The 14335-nt window shown below is 44.2% G+C and overlaps 1 protein-coding gene across 4 annotated transcripts in view; it reads left to right on the top strand.

Annotated features, from left to right (window-relative positions):
* wdr7 (WD repeat domain 7) overlaps window positions 1–14335 on the top strand; it is a 92872-nt gene that overhangs the window by 17874 nt on the left and 60663 nt on the right. For 3 of the 4 annotated variants that reach the window (XM_015058621.1, XM_015058620.1, XM_015058623.1), the window contains 8 exons: window positions 792–1006; window positions 4044–4277; window positions 4348–4641; window positions 4856–5052; window positions 7087–7184; window positions 8607–8705; window positions 12945–13063; window positions 13589–13712. In XM_015058621.1, the coding sequence (XP_014914107.1) occupies window positions 792–1006; window positions 4044–4277; window positions 4348–4641; window positions 4856–5052; window positions 7087–7184; window positions 8607–8705; window positions 12945–13063; window positions 13589–13712 (1380 nt within the window). The remainder of the gene's footprint in view (window positions 1–791; window positions 1007–4043; window positions 4278–4347; window positions 4642–4855; window positions 5053–7086; window positions 7185–8606; window positions 8706–12944; window positions 13064–13588; window positions 13713–14335) is intronic. The other variant, XM_015058622.1, reaches the window with a different exon arrangement.

The following is a 14335-nucleotide window of genomic DNA, read 5'->3' as shown; positions in this document are numbered from 1 at the left end:
TTTCACGACTTTACTCTCTCAATTTCATGACTTTACTCTCTCAATTTCACAACTTTACTCTCTCAATTTCAGGACTTTACTCTCTCAATTTCACAACTTTACTCCCAATTTAATGACTTTACTCTCTCAATATCATGATTTTACTCTCTCAATTAGCGTGGCTTTATCACTCTGTGGTAACAGTTTTATGTGGTAGGTCCTGTTCTGCTGATTATGTCAATCAGATAGAAAAATGCCAAACTGGTAATTAAACAGTTTATTCTTTTTATTCAATTTTGAAAAAATAAAAATCATCAGTCTCTATTGAATGTTTGAATGTATTACAGAAAAAGAAGAAACACATTCCCTTACAATATTTCCCTTACATACAGAAGTTACTGACAAGAGATTCAAAAACTTACATCAGAGGAAGAATGCAAAAGATAAAGAACTGAATTTTTAAAAGAATAAAAAAAATCCCAAAAATGAAATAAACAAATAAATGTGAAATGGTGCAAAATAATTCAAGAACATATTCTTAAAGATCAATAAACATTAAACTATAATGAACAGGAGACATTTAAATATCTAAAATAAATAAACAAAACAACAAATAACATGAATTATTAAGTCTTTGTAAACAAAATTGTCATTAAAAGTAAGTTGACACCAAATCACCAGACTAAAGACTTTTATCATCCAGTTTTTGGTAGAAAGAGAGAAATCTGCCCGTCTGGTTTAAAGCAGCCAGGCCTTCCTGTTATCTGTTGAAGTGGTTTAAATCGGCAGCTCTTCCTGTGTTTGTGTTCCAGGAGCTCTGGATCGCTGCGTGATGGGAATCACGGCGGTGGAGATCCTGAACGCCTGCGACGAGCTCGCCCCCGCCACCGTTGACGCCCTGAGCCACTCTGCGGTCAACCTGAAGCAGGCCATGACGCGCCGCAGCCTGGCGGCGCTCAAGAACATGGCGCAGCACAAGCTGCAGACGCTGGCAACCAACCTGCTGGCTGCGGACAACGCCGACAAGGTAACGCCTGATGATGTCACCAACCAGACGGGGAGGGCGAGTCGGGCCCGAGTCCCGCAGGGAGACTCACAGAGACAACTAGCAACAACCAGGTTAACCAGAGACAACTAGCAACATCCAGGTTTACTAGAGACAACTAGCAACATCCAGGTTTACTAGAGACAACTAGCAACATTCAGGTTAACCAGATAACTAGCAACAACCAGGTTAACCAGATAACTAGCAACAACCAGGTTAACCAGAGACAACTAGCAACATTCAGGTTAACCAGATAACTAGCAACAACCATGTTAACCAGAGACAACTAGCAACATTCAGGTTAACCAGATAACTGGGAACAAGTCTGTCAACTAGTTTGTCCCTGTACTAGTCCATCCATCCATCCGTCCTCCATGTCAGAGATCCTGTTGCCATGGTAACGGGCCCAGCGGACACTCTGTCTCATGATGCGTGTCTTGATGCATCATCAGTGATCAGATTCGTTCTGGATAGAACCAACAGCCTAAAAGTGGGTCTGGAGGTTCTGGTCTCTGTGAAACACCCACAGTTAACCTGCTGTATCAGAACCAGATGTTCTGGTTCTGGTTCTGGTTCTGAGCTGGATGCAGAAGCTGTTGGTCGTCTTTCTCTCTCGCCTCTTGGCGTCTCCAGCTGTTTTTAGATCTGAAGTTTTTCCGTCAAACTCGACGGCCTGACCCGTCCTGACAGAGATGACCCCGCCCACACGGGGGATCCCAGAGCGGAAAACAAGCGCCCTGAATTATTTAGTGTTGTGAAGAGCGTTTAGTTGAGCTGCTGTTTGACTTTTACTGGTTCCCTCAGGAAGTGGATCAGCCCCAGACGTTTGTCTCTGTTTTCTCCTCCTAACCTTCGTGTTTTTCTGTAATCACACCTGAAACCTGCAGTCCTTCCTCCATTAGACGCTCATCGCCCTGCTTTCTTCCTCATATCAACTCGGAACCAGCCATTATCCCTGCTGTGTGTGTGTGTGTGTTTTATCCCCCGCTGCGGGTAATGAAGGATAATGACCGTAAAATATCAGGCGGTGAAGCCAAAGCGATTCCAGGCGGCTGGTGTTTGATTTCTGCTCACATCTCGTTCTGAGGATCTCTGCCTCTGACTTCCACTTTGTCCTCAACGGGTTCATGGAACAGGAACACAGACGCTTTGCTTTTATTTCAGATTTGACCCAAATCACTGAAACGACTCCAATGAAAACCACAAATGATCTCCGACTTACAGCTGATTAGTAGCTCTTCACTGTTCTCATCCTGCTGGACCTTCATCCTTTCATCTGTCCTCAGAACGTCCTCGTCTTCCTCTGGTTCCCCAAGGCTCAGTACTCGGCCCCCTGCTGCTTATTACTTACCTCTAGCGTCTGTCCGTTGCTTAACTAGTGAATCTGTCCACATTAATCATAACACAAACATTTAATCTTCAAAGTGTTGCCTTTAAATCCAGCTGTCAGATTTATGAATGAACCTATCAGAAGCTCACAAAACATTCCCAGTTTGTTTAAAGCAGCAGAGACCTTAGTGTATGTAAACTTAATTTAAATCAAGGAAAAGCCAATATAAAGTAACAACTTAGTCTTATTTAAAGTCAGTAAATTATTCATTCAACTGGTTTGAAATCAATTGAAATTCTTATGAATTTTAAAATTTATGCTTTTAAAAAAGGGACAGAAATGGACCAGAAACCAGAATAATGTGTGAATTTAAGGCCCAGGAACCTTGAACACCGTTTAACGTTTACATATCACTGTTTCTGGGTCTGGTGCTCTGATGGACACATTAGATTGATTCAATCAAATGTCCCACCGTTGGAGCGGTTCCTGAACGCATCGCGGCTGCAGCCCGTCAGTCAGCTGATCACCGGGACTTTTTATTTTCCTCATTTAAGTTTAAACAGGAGAGAAAACCGGACAGGTCAGCAGTATACAGCAGGACCTTCCTCTGTGAGGTCTGAACTGAGCGTGTGTGTGTGTGTGTGTGTGTGTGTGTGTGCGTGTGCGTGCCGTTTGCCTGAAGGGCCCTGCAGGACGATGACCTTTAGATCGACTTCCCGGGAGCTAGAATAAGTCGGCCTCGCCTGAGAGCAGCTGCTTCCACCTTTTCCATTTGATTTAACTCCTCAGACGTGTTGCAAATAAAAATAAGTTTAAAAATGAACTCAGCTGTTGGTGTTTACAGATTTAATCCCTCTAATTTGCCTTGATGTCATTCTTAATTTGGAAATTCTTTTGGATCCTCCTGCCTTCGTCTCAAACCTTGTTTATTTCAGACGTAGGAATGTGGTAAATGTTTTTGTGATCTGCAGAACATATTCATGTTTCTGTGGATGAAGTGGTAATGCGGCCCTCTGCCTGTAGATGGCACTGTTTCTCCACCAGAGTACGTCAGAAAAAGAGGCACATTCATGTTTGTGGAGGAAGGAAAATGTTGCTAATGTAGTGAATCTGAGAGCTCAGCCTCTGTGAACACTCAGACTGGAATCTGTTGCTGAAATTCAAGGTAACGGTGTGTTTACCAGCTTACAGTTCTGTTAAAATAACTAAAACAATTGAACCAAAACCAACCTGTGTTGTTGCTCTGGGAGAAACCTCGCTGTCTTATCGCTGTGCATTTAATCACGGTTAGAATCTGTTGCTAAGAAGATAAAAACTGGAGCGAAGCGCTGAGGCAAACTGCAGGCTCACATCAGCAGCAAAGGTTCATGTTCATTATTAGGCAGAATAATCTGCAGGCGGCTAATCCAGATGTTAGCTAGCATGTTGGTAACATACTCCATCCAGTTAGCAAACATCAGCTTATAAACTGAAATGAGCAAAAATGCTAATGTTAGCTTTAATGCTCCCATTAAAATGTGGGGGATCATCAGCATGTCTGTCGAATGGAGCCGACTTCCAATGGCAGCTGCAAATATGCTGAGTTCACTTCAGTACGATAAATACAGATTTGGCTAGTTGGCACCTAATCAAATGCGTTTAAAACTGAAACGCTCCAGTTTGTTAAAGCTTTCTTCCTTCCTCCTTCAGGGTAATTTGCCCAAATACTCCCACAATGCCCTGGTGGTCCAGGCGATGAAGACCAACCTGACGGACCCCGACATGCACGTTCTGTTCTTCGACGTGGAGGCGCTGATCATCCAGCTTCTGACGGAGGAGGCTCAGCGGCCGAACCCGACGCTGGTCTCCCCCGAGACGCTGCAGAAGAGCCAGGCGGGCGCCGACAAGGGCGGCTCCTTCCTGGCCAACAAGATCTTCAAACAGGTGCGCTGGTGACCCGCGGGGGACCGAGGTTCCCTCCGTCCGCCGGCTGACGAGCCTCTGCTGTTCCCAGGTGAAGGAGACGATGAAGGAGACGATCAAGGAGCACCTACTGGACGAAGACGAGGAGGAGGAGGAGGAGATGCGGAGGCGCGAGGAGAAGTCCAAGTCCCTGAGTCTGCTGGAGTACAACCTGACCATGGACACGGCCAAGCTGTTCATGTCCTGCCTGCACGCCTGGGGCCTCAACGAGCAGCTGGACGGCATCTGCCTGGAGCGACTGGGCATGCTCAGACCGCACTGCCCCATCTCCTTCGGCCTGATCTCCAGGGGCGGACACATGTCCCTCATGCTGCCCACCTTCAAGGTCGGAACCCTGGACCCACCGGCCGTCCAGCCCTGTCACCCAGCTGTTCGTCTGTCTGTCTGTCCATCATCTAACCATTCAACTATACGTCTATCCGTTCAACCATCATCAATCTGTCCATCCATCCTTCAGTATTTTTAACAATATTTATTTTTTCTTCCTGATGTTCTTTGTTTGTTCTAAATCAGATAAATGTTTCTCCCGTATTTCCCAGGAGTCTTTGCTGCGCCAGCTGTCCCTGGCTACCGGCCTGAAGCTGGCGCTGTCCGACATCGTGGGGAAGGGGACGTACGGCGTGTCCAGGGCCGTCACCACGCAGCACCTGCTGTCGGCCATTTCCCTGGCCAACACGCTGATGGGCATGACCAACGCCACCTTCGTAGGCGAGCACATGAAGAAAGCCCCGGCCAGGTGATCAGCCTTCCACCAAACTTTACCCAGAAAACAAACAAACAAACAAACAAACAAACAAGCTCCTGATCCAGGAGTCCAAACAAGCTGGACTCAAAGAACAGCCTCACATTTTTCACACAGACAGTAAAACCTGAGATCGTCAGGCCTTTAGGTGTGTGTGTGTGTGTGTGTGTGTGTGCACTGATTGTTCAGTCTGTGTGAGCTTCCATTGAGCTGTGAAAGATTTAGCAGTGAGGTCGAGGTCTGGCTGCTCGAACATTTCATCAACCAGAAAGTGAGTCCAGAAACTTGGAGAACGGATCGGCCCCGACTGGGATCTACTGGGATCTGTTGTCCATTCTGGGATCTACTGGGATCTAACTTCCCAGGCTTCTTCTTTCTCTTCTTCAGTGACCTCACTTGACTTCTTCTTCTGTGACGATTTCAGTTTCTGTGACTTTGCTGACTTCAGCTTTTTTCTCCTTCTTTGCCCTTAGCTTGTTGTCTGAATCCTGGATGACGGCTCGGTTCTCCTTCAGGTCGTTGGCAAAGTGTTGATGATGTTGGAGTCTGATTGGAAGCAGCTCCAGAAATGAAAACTTAACATTTCAGCTTGTGCACCTGTTGGTTGGGCGAACTTTGACTTTACTGACTGCTGGTGAAACATTTTAGACTTTCCGGAAGCAGCAGGCGTTCGGCGGCTCAGAGCTGCTGTTGATCATTATCTGGAGAAGAAAGAGGCGGCGAGTTGCAGCAAAACAAAGCTGCAGGTGATGATGAAATACTGAAGCCCTGTCGGACACACAGACAGGAGCCTCATCAATCTGAGATGGGGAACATGAAAAAGCCAAAAAGCCAAACACGGTCAATATTCACTAGTGCCGGTTTGGAGTGTTGGAAGTGAAGATTCCTCTTTGACTTTTATAAGGCGGGAGCTGCTGCAGCGGGATGAGACTTCACAGGAAGCTGGAAACTTTCAGCTTATTTCCACGGATCTGTCTGCAGAAAACTAAACGCATCTGAACCTGGAGCCGACCAGGCCTGAAGGACGGATTCATAGCACTTAAACTTTCCTCATTTCAACCAAAATCTGCTTTTTATTGGGATTTTATGACTCAAAGTGGTCATTTTTGCCTTTAGTCCAGCTAAATAAGACTCACTAAAAGCTGCTGATGTCACGTTTCCCTTTAACCAAATGTTTGGAAAAACATCCACTAAAATAAAAGTTACTTTTAAATACCCAACGTTTTTATTTATGTTTTAAAAGGTTTTTATGTGAAGAAAAACATTAGACATTTGTGAAAAAGAGGACACAGAAATTCTGATCTTTAGGTTGGAAAATTTTGGGAAGTTTTCCAACTAATGGAAAATAAAAATAGTTAAAATAAACGTTACTGGTACTTTTATCCAGTGCAGTTATTCTGTGGAAACTGTTAAAACTTTAATTTGTTATTTTCCCAGCTGTATTTAAAAACGTTAACTGACCCGGTGTGGAAGGTCCAAAGAGCCACTAGCGGCCCGGGAGCCACAGGTTGTACACCAGCGGTCTAGATCAAAGCAGATTCATCCTGGGTTAGAACGGCCTAGTCAAAGCTGAGGACCTGTAGATTATAACCGGACGTGTGGTGTGTGAGTTGGAGTGACGGTGTGACCTTTAACCTTTGGGGGTCCGTCCCAGACCGTTGTTTCTGTCCCGTCTCTGAAGTTTGTGCTGTTCTTCCTCCTCCTCTCGCTGGAGTGATCTGTCGCCTAGCAACCGGCATCGACCGTCTCATCGATCGTTGTATTGGAAGTGTTTGTGTGTCTCTGTGAAAGTTCGGCGCCTCCAGTCTGTTCAGGGAGGACTGCACCCAAAATTCAATAGGCTGGAGCCCAACACACACACACACACACACACACACACACCTGAAGCGCACAGTGGTGGCTTGAGGAGAGCAGAATGAGTCAGAGTGAGACCTCCCTCCCGCTGTTTGCTGTGGATGGTCTTGTTTTCCTGTCTCTGCCCCCCCGCCTCGTTAATATTTGATGGCTCCTCTTTGTTGCCCCCCCCAGGCCCCCCAGACCAGGAGGAACCCCGGAGTCTCCTCGGAGGACGCCCGCCGCCCCCCCGCAGCCCTCCAACCCGGCGCTACAGGCCCAGATCAAACAAGGTAACTACAAAAGGAGGGGCGCTTGCTGCGGCCGCCCCTGAGGCCCTGCCAGGCGAGGGGGCGGGTGGGGCTTATAATGCAGCCCACCGGCGGTTAACCCCGCAGAAACGTGTCGGGTTCGAGGTCCGAGGGCCAAATCTGGCCCGCCTTAGCATCTTAACCCAACCAACCAGCTTAAGTATTTAAAATCTGGTCCAACTGGATCAGAACCGACCCAAAGTGAGACGAGGTGGACGAGTGATGAGTCTGTAGGCACCAGGCTGTCTGTTCATGGTGGTGAAATGAACGTATGAAGGGATGAAAGTGAACCAGGTTGGATACTAACTGCTCATATCTAACCCGCGCAGCCTTGTCTTCGCCGCCCCTGTCCTGGGCTTTGTTTAGGCCGTTTATTCAGACAAATGAAACGTTTTTAATTCATTTCGGCCGATTAAACGAAACGTTGTGGCTGCAGATGAAGCAGGAAGGTGAAGCTGCTGCGCCTCCCTGTAGGGGAGGATTTAACCAGCTGCCACCATCTGCCCACTACACACACACACACACACACACACACACACTGACACCCCCTGGAGGCGGGGCTTCCCTGCTATTGTCCCGCCTTAATTGAGGCCAAGCATGACAAGTGTGTGGACTTATTCATACCACGCGCCTATTGAGGCCCGGCCCGGCCCGGCCCAGTCCTCCTGGTACCCCGCGCTGCGGCTCCTTTCACATGGAAATGGAGCCAGGAGGCCCCTCTGATGTGCTGCAGCAGGAACACACACAGTCCCAGTCCATCCTGCTTTTCCTCAATGGGAACAATGGGGAGATTTTCTGCACTTTAGCTCCTGGTTTCCTGCACAGATCAGAACCAAAACATTTAACCAGAGAGTCCAGTTATCTGAGCTAAAACATGATGCCACCGTCTGGATCAGTCTGAACAACGAAAGTGATTTTTTCCCCCTTTTATTCATATTTTTAGACCAACATGTAAACAAATAGACATTTTACAGAGTTTTATAACCTATGAGACCATCTTGTTTTGGTTGCAGTTTAGAAGAAGGTGGTTTGTTTAAAAACTAATAACTAGTTTTCAGTGAGTGAAGTGTTTAGTTTTCCCTTTACACTGTAAATATTATGATTAGCAGGTTTTTAATAAAAGCTAGCCAAGAGCTTAGAAACTCAGCTGGACTCTGGTAAAAGCAGCAAATGTTGGGTTACATTGCTAACTGAAGCTAATTGCTAATCGAAGCTAATAATTTCCTGAAGCTAACAGCTAACTGAAGCTAATAGCTTCCTGTACTTCCTGTCTGTCTGAATGTGGATTTAATTCACTTCCTGTTTTGTTTTCCTGACTTCCTTCCTCCTCTGGCAGCTTTTCTGTCATTTCTAACCTTTTTCTTTTCTTCTCGACTATTTTCTCTCCCTCTCTTCCTTTCCAAGCTGCCAGCACTGCCGCTGCCGCTGCTGGGGCTCCAGGGGCCCCTGGGGGCCACCCTCAGGGGGCCCCTGGCTCTCATAACATCCCCTCAGTCAACGAAGGTACAGACTGATGTGACGGGTGCCGCTTAGGGAAAGTTTGCAGCCGTGTCCATGCTTTCTGCAGAGAGCCTCCATTCCCTCTGCCTCTCCTCCGTTGGTTTCCTCTCTGTGCTTCATGCGTCCTTCGCCTCCTCGCTCTTCTTCTCTGTTCCTTTCCAATCTGCCCACCTTGTTTCTCCTTTCTTGCATCAGTCTGGTTCCCCACAGTGTCTGCTGTTCACCTCAGGTCTATAGCTCCAGTGTTTGTCCTTGTTTTGGATTGGAAATGTCTTCATGTCGGTCTCAGTTCGCTCTCAGATCAGTCACGCTGCAGTTTTAAACTCAGATGCTTCAAAATGCTTCAGGGAAATTCATGCGACTTTCTGAATCAGACCTGTTTGGATTTATGAAGCATAAAGTATTGTGCAAAAGTCTTGAGTCTTTCATCCTTTTGTTAAAAGATGCTAATATATTTTAATGTTTAACCAGTCAGTATTAAAATCTAAAGGATGAATTCTTTACTTTTCCATTTATAACATCATGCAGGATAATCTACTTAGAACCAACACTAAATAATATTATTGAACAGATAAATGTCTAAACAATTGTCAAAATCGGCAGACCCATAATTTACTGTTTCCATTACAAATGAGCGTAGAAATTTGTTTATATAACACTAATGTAAAGAAAATTATGTGTACTTTTGCTTTGTTTCCATTAAAAAGGAGATTAAATTAAAATCACATGAATAAGTTTGTTCAAGTAACAAGTCATTAAAAGTCATGCTATCATCGTCCTACCGCTTCCTGTCGTCGTCTCCTTTGTGTAACATCTGGTTGTGAAAAAAGTGTGTTTCCATTGCAGTTTGAAATTTTACTCAAGTAAGAGTAAAAGGTAAAAATACTCCTAAAAGTAAAAAAAAATACTCAAGTGTAATTGAGTAAATGTAATTAGTTACTACCCAACTATACTCATGACCCAAGACTTTTGCACAGTTGAAGAACTACACTGGAAATGTAGCAGAATCCTAGGAAAAGTTTGTTACTGTCTGATCAAATGAAAATAGTTCAAATCTGCGCGTTGTGAACCTGTTCCTCGGGTTTTTCTGCATTTGGAAACGAGCAGAATGTCGTCGGCCAACAGTTTGACCTTCCAGGTAGAAACGCATGTAGAGCTGACCGACGGTCTGAGCGCGCACTGACTGCTGCTGTCCTGACCTTCTGCTCTGTTTGTCTTCTGGTTTGCAGTGTTGTGGAGTCCCTCCTTGTTTTTCCTTTCAGTCCTGATGTTTCAGTCTCTCTGTGCTGTTTGTATGCTTGCTATTTCAGTCATGTCTTTAGCTAGAAGAGGGGAATGGGTCTCCATTAGAACTGCAACAATCTGAGCCTAAAATGTAAAGTAAAGGGCTCAGCAGCGCCGTCATTTTCACCAGCAGCTCATCTGAGACTGTATCTTGTTTGAAACTGGTGAAAGGCTGAATGATAACTGATGTTTTATTTAATTTTTTCAGGTTTGACTCTAAATGAACTGTGGTGCAAACACTTTAACCTGATGTCAAACTCATCCTTTTCTTCCCAGTGCTCCCACAGGATGTTGGCTTTTATCATTGGGCCCTTTGATTTAGGAATGTGCTCGTTTCTTAAAGCTTGCTGTTTGCCTTTGGGGCCGTGAAGTGCCTTTTCAAAGCTCCCTGAACTTTAATTTCCAGCTAACGTGGCAAAAGCAGAGTTTGTCAGAATATTTACTGATGATGGGAACAGCAAGCATGCACAGACTCATTCTTTGCTTGTACCTAAAACAGTTTTCTGAAGCTTTTAACATCGACTGCAGCATCATAACGACCAGAAAACAGCTGCTGCCCTCCAGAAACAAAAACTTTAACTTGTTGGGATAAATTAGAGAAAATGTTGGACTCATGTTGCAACTATTTAATAAAAACAACATTCTGACTTGTTTTTTGGGATATTCTAATAACTTACTCTTTGTCTAATATAAAAAAGTCGGATATATTAGGAAATATCTAATATTGATGATAATATCTAGAAGTTCATTAATCTCAGTTGTTTCCCCCATTTAGATAAAATTAGTTGGTATCTTCCTGAGTTTTAGTCACTTTTTCTGCTTGAAGTGGAAGAAAAGTTTCAGATTTAAAAACATTTTTTCAACATGTAAGTTTCTGCAGGACAGTGAAACAGATTATTTAGGAATCGATTGACTGATTCATTTTTTCAGAGTTTAAATCTTAATCTTAAAATAAAATAACGTTATAATTGTTGCTTCTTTCAATTTAAAGCTGGATTTACTCATTGTTATTTTTTTAAGCTAAATTTCTTAAAGTTTGATGTGGAAAAAATGAAAATATATCTGAAAATTTCACCGTATTTTATATTTTATCTTTGGAATTAAATAGAGAATAAATCAGTCAATCTCTGTGCTAAGAGTCAAAAGTGCCACGATTCAATAAACAAAAAGTTCAATAAATAAAATTATTTGTAGATATTGCTAATAAAATGATGTTAAATAACATAATGGATATGAAATTATTTTATGTTTCAATGATTTATGATACATTAATAATATAGAAAGTATGCATTAAAATTTAGATGAATTATTGTTTTTCAGTTAAAATTATTTCACAATGGACAGAAGAAATAAATTATATAAAGGATTTTTAGCTTATAGCTTTGCATCTTTATTTTATTAATAAAGTGTTTAAGTTATTTAATAAGTTTATTAAAGTTTGATTGTTTTATTTTACACATAAACTGTAAATATGTTGGGTTGTGGCATTTTTGGCCCTGATATTTCTCGGAGCTGTTCTAATATTTCTAGTTTTCTCTGTTTATCTCGTTGGAAAAGGTAAGTTTAAAGATGGAAACTGGCAAAGAAATTTTCCCTGAAATTTCTTTCCAGCTTACAGCCATCTTCCCTCCATCCCTCACACGTCGTGGAAACCATATATTGAGCTGATATATGTGGCCAGGTGAACGCATCGGCGGATGTTTGAGTTTGTTCCAGGTGGAAAGCTTGGTGCATATTTTGGTCTAAAATATGAATGTTTTTGTCTCAGACGACGCAGCCAGATGTGAGGCGACTCGGAGACATTTTTAAATGTTTTCTTTCGTCCGTTAACTGGGCCACATCTGTGTCTTCAGAAAACCTTCCAGGTTTTCTCGTTTTTTCACATCTGTAAATTTGAATTCATTTGTTTGAACCAAAGTTTGGTGTGTTGTTTCCTTCACGCTGATGTATCTGTTGTTGTTGAGCTGTTTTACCGCCATCAGACACTGTGGTGAGCAGAAATCATGAGTTTGGTCTAACCAAGGCGGCAGACGACATGTTTCACTGAAGTCATGTGAAGACCATAGGAGTGTGTGTGTGTGTGTGTGTGTGTGTGTGTGTGAGAAAACGTCACTGCTGTTATATCAAAACTCTAAACCAGTGTTTCTCAGACTGGCGCCCCCTAGTGGTATTAATTTACCATGACGTTAGCGCAAAGTGCGACACATACCGTTAGCGAAGGATTGTGTTTATTAATAATAATAGATAAATGGCTTAAAACCGGGTCTCTCATGTAAAGAAAACAACGCCAGGACTACTTATGGAATCAGAGGAAACTAAGTCAGACCTGCTGAGAGTTTAATGAATCGTTCATCATTGATTTGATTCTTTTGAGTCTCAGTGAGAACTGTTCTTTTTTTTACAACTTTGTTTGCTTGCAATGCTCTGCTCACACACCAACACCTATTTAATTAGCTGTATTTAATTAAAATGATTAACTTAATTAAATATAACTGATTGAAATTGGTGGATAATTTCATATTTAATGGTTTAGAAGAGGCTCTCAACTCAAGTCTGTTTTCTTTTATTGTGCATCTGAAACTGAAACTACCAACGTGGTAGTAAAGAACAACGTCCTTTTTGATTTCCATGTGTTTGACATCATTGGTAATCCATCCTTTCTGAATCTGTAAATAACTAAACTGGCCTGAGTAGACGTGTTTATGCGTTAGAGACGAATATTAGCTGGTTGTTACAGACCAGCTGATTCTGACTTTGGTGACCTGAGTTTTTGCTAACTGGGTTAAATGATCCTGAGCCTGAAAAAGTTTGAGAAACGTTGATCTAAACCGTTTCATGACGGATCTGTCGTTGCTAATCGACGGCGAAGCGGCGTTTTCATGTGGCAGCAGTGACGGACCGGCGCGATGGAGACCGGGTCGGGTGGATTTCGCTGATCTTTGGCGTCTTTGTGTGCAGGCTGGAGCCAGCTGGCCGCCATGCACTGCGTGATGCTGCCGGACCTCCTGGGCCTGGACAAGTACAGACCGCCTCTGCTGGAGATGCTGGCGAGAAGATGGCAGGACCGATGTCTGGAGGTACGCAGAGATCTGAGAGAGCTGTTTCTGCATGGCTTCCTGAACCAGGAAGTCTGGGCTTTGACTAGACCATCGATTCAGGTCTTATTCAGTCAGTGTGTTAAAGATTTGGTGTTCTGTTTGGGACGATTGGTCCAGATTTAGGTTTTGACTCTGGAATACTTTGGTTAAGAGATCAGTATATAGTTCTCACAAGTCTGAACTGAACGTGATCCGCCGCCATCTTGGTAGGCAAAGCATGGATGGACCAGTGTGCCAGAAAATCAACAACATGGCTGCTGGCATCGACCCGTATGAGATAGATAATGGAAGCGTGGCAGACAAGCTGCCTGCGATCTCTCACTGCGATAAAGTTCACTAGTGACCATGAGGAAGAGCGAGTCCAACATGGCAGAGCTTCATCTGAACTTAGAGGACGATGTTAGGAAAGGTTGCTTCTATGTAAAATACCATTTATCTGGTTTCTTCACATCCATTCTTTGCATGGATGAGTGAATATTGTTCTGACCCGTTTCATTTGTTTAGGTCCGGGAAGCGGCGCAGGCTCTCCTCCTGGCCGAGCTGAGGCGGATCGGACAGTCCGGGCGGAAGGACACCGTCGATGCCTGGGCTCCGTACCTGCCCCAGTACGTGGACACGGTCAGCTCCCGTAAGTCCCACCCCGACTTTAGGAGGACGGAGGGTTTACAGGCCGACGGGTTCTGGAGACGCTGACCGGGCCGAGCCGGTTCCTGCAGGTTGATGCTGGTCACATGTTTAGGCAGAGTTCTTATGGACCGACGATGGGAGGGGCCTGGTGATGTCATAACGGCCAACCAATCAGAATGGAGCTGGGGGAGGGAACACAGGTGGTTTATGTTTTTATATGAAACATCCATCATCCATCCATCCATCCATCCATCCATCCATCCATCCATCCATCCATCCATCATCATTCATCCATCCATCCATCCATCATTCATTCATTCATTCATTCATCCATCATTCATCCATTCATCCATCCATCCATCCATCCATCCATCCATCCATCCATCCATCCATCCATCATCATTCATCCATCCATCCATCCATCATTCATTCATCCATCATTCATCCATTCATCCATTCATCCATCCATCCATCCATCCATCCATCCATCCATCCATCATCCATCCATCATCCATCATCCATCCATCATCCATCCATCATCCATCCATCATCCATCCATCCATCCTCCATCCATCCTCCATCATACACACACCACCCACCCATCCACCCCTCACCCTTTCATAC

This window comes from Poecilia latipinna, unplaced genomic scaffold (assembly GCF_001443285.1).
Source record: "Poecilia latipinna isolate Pla-1442-1.1 unplaced genomic scaffold, P_latipinna-1.0 Scaffold1555, whole genome shotgun sequence".
Classification (NCBI taxonomy): Eukaryota; Metazoa; Chordata; class Actinopteri; order Cyprinodontiformes; family Poeciliidae; genus Poecilia; species Poecilia latipinna.
This window is presented reverse-complemented; position numbering and strand designations above follow the sequence as displayed.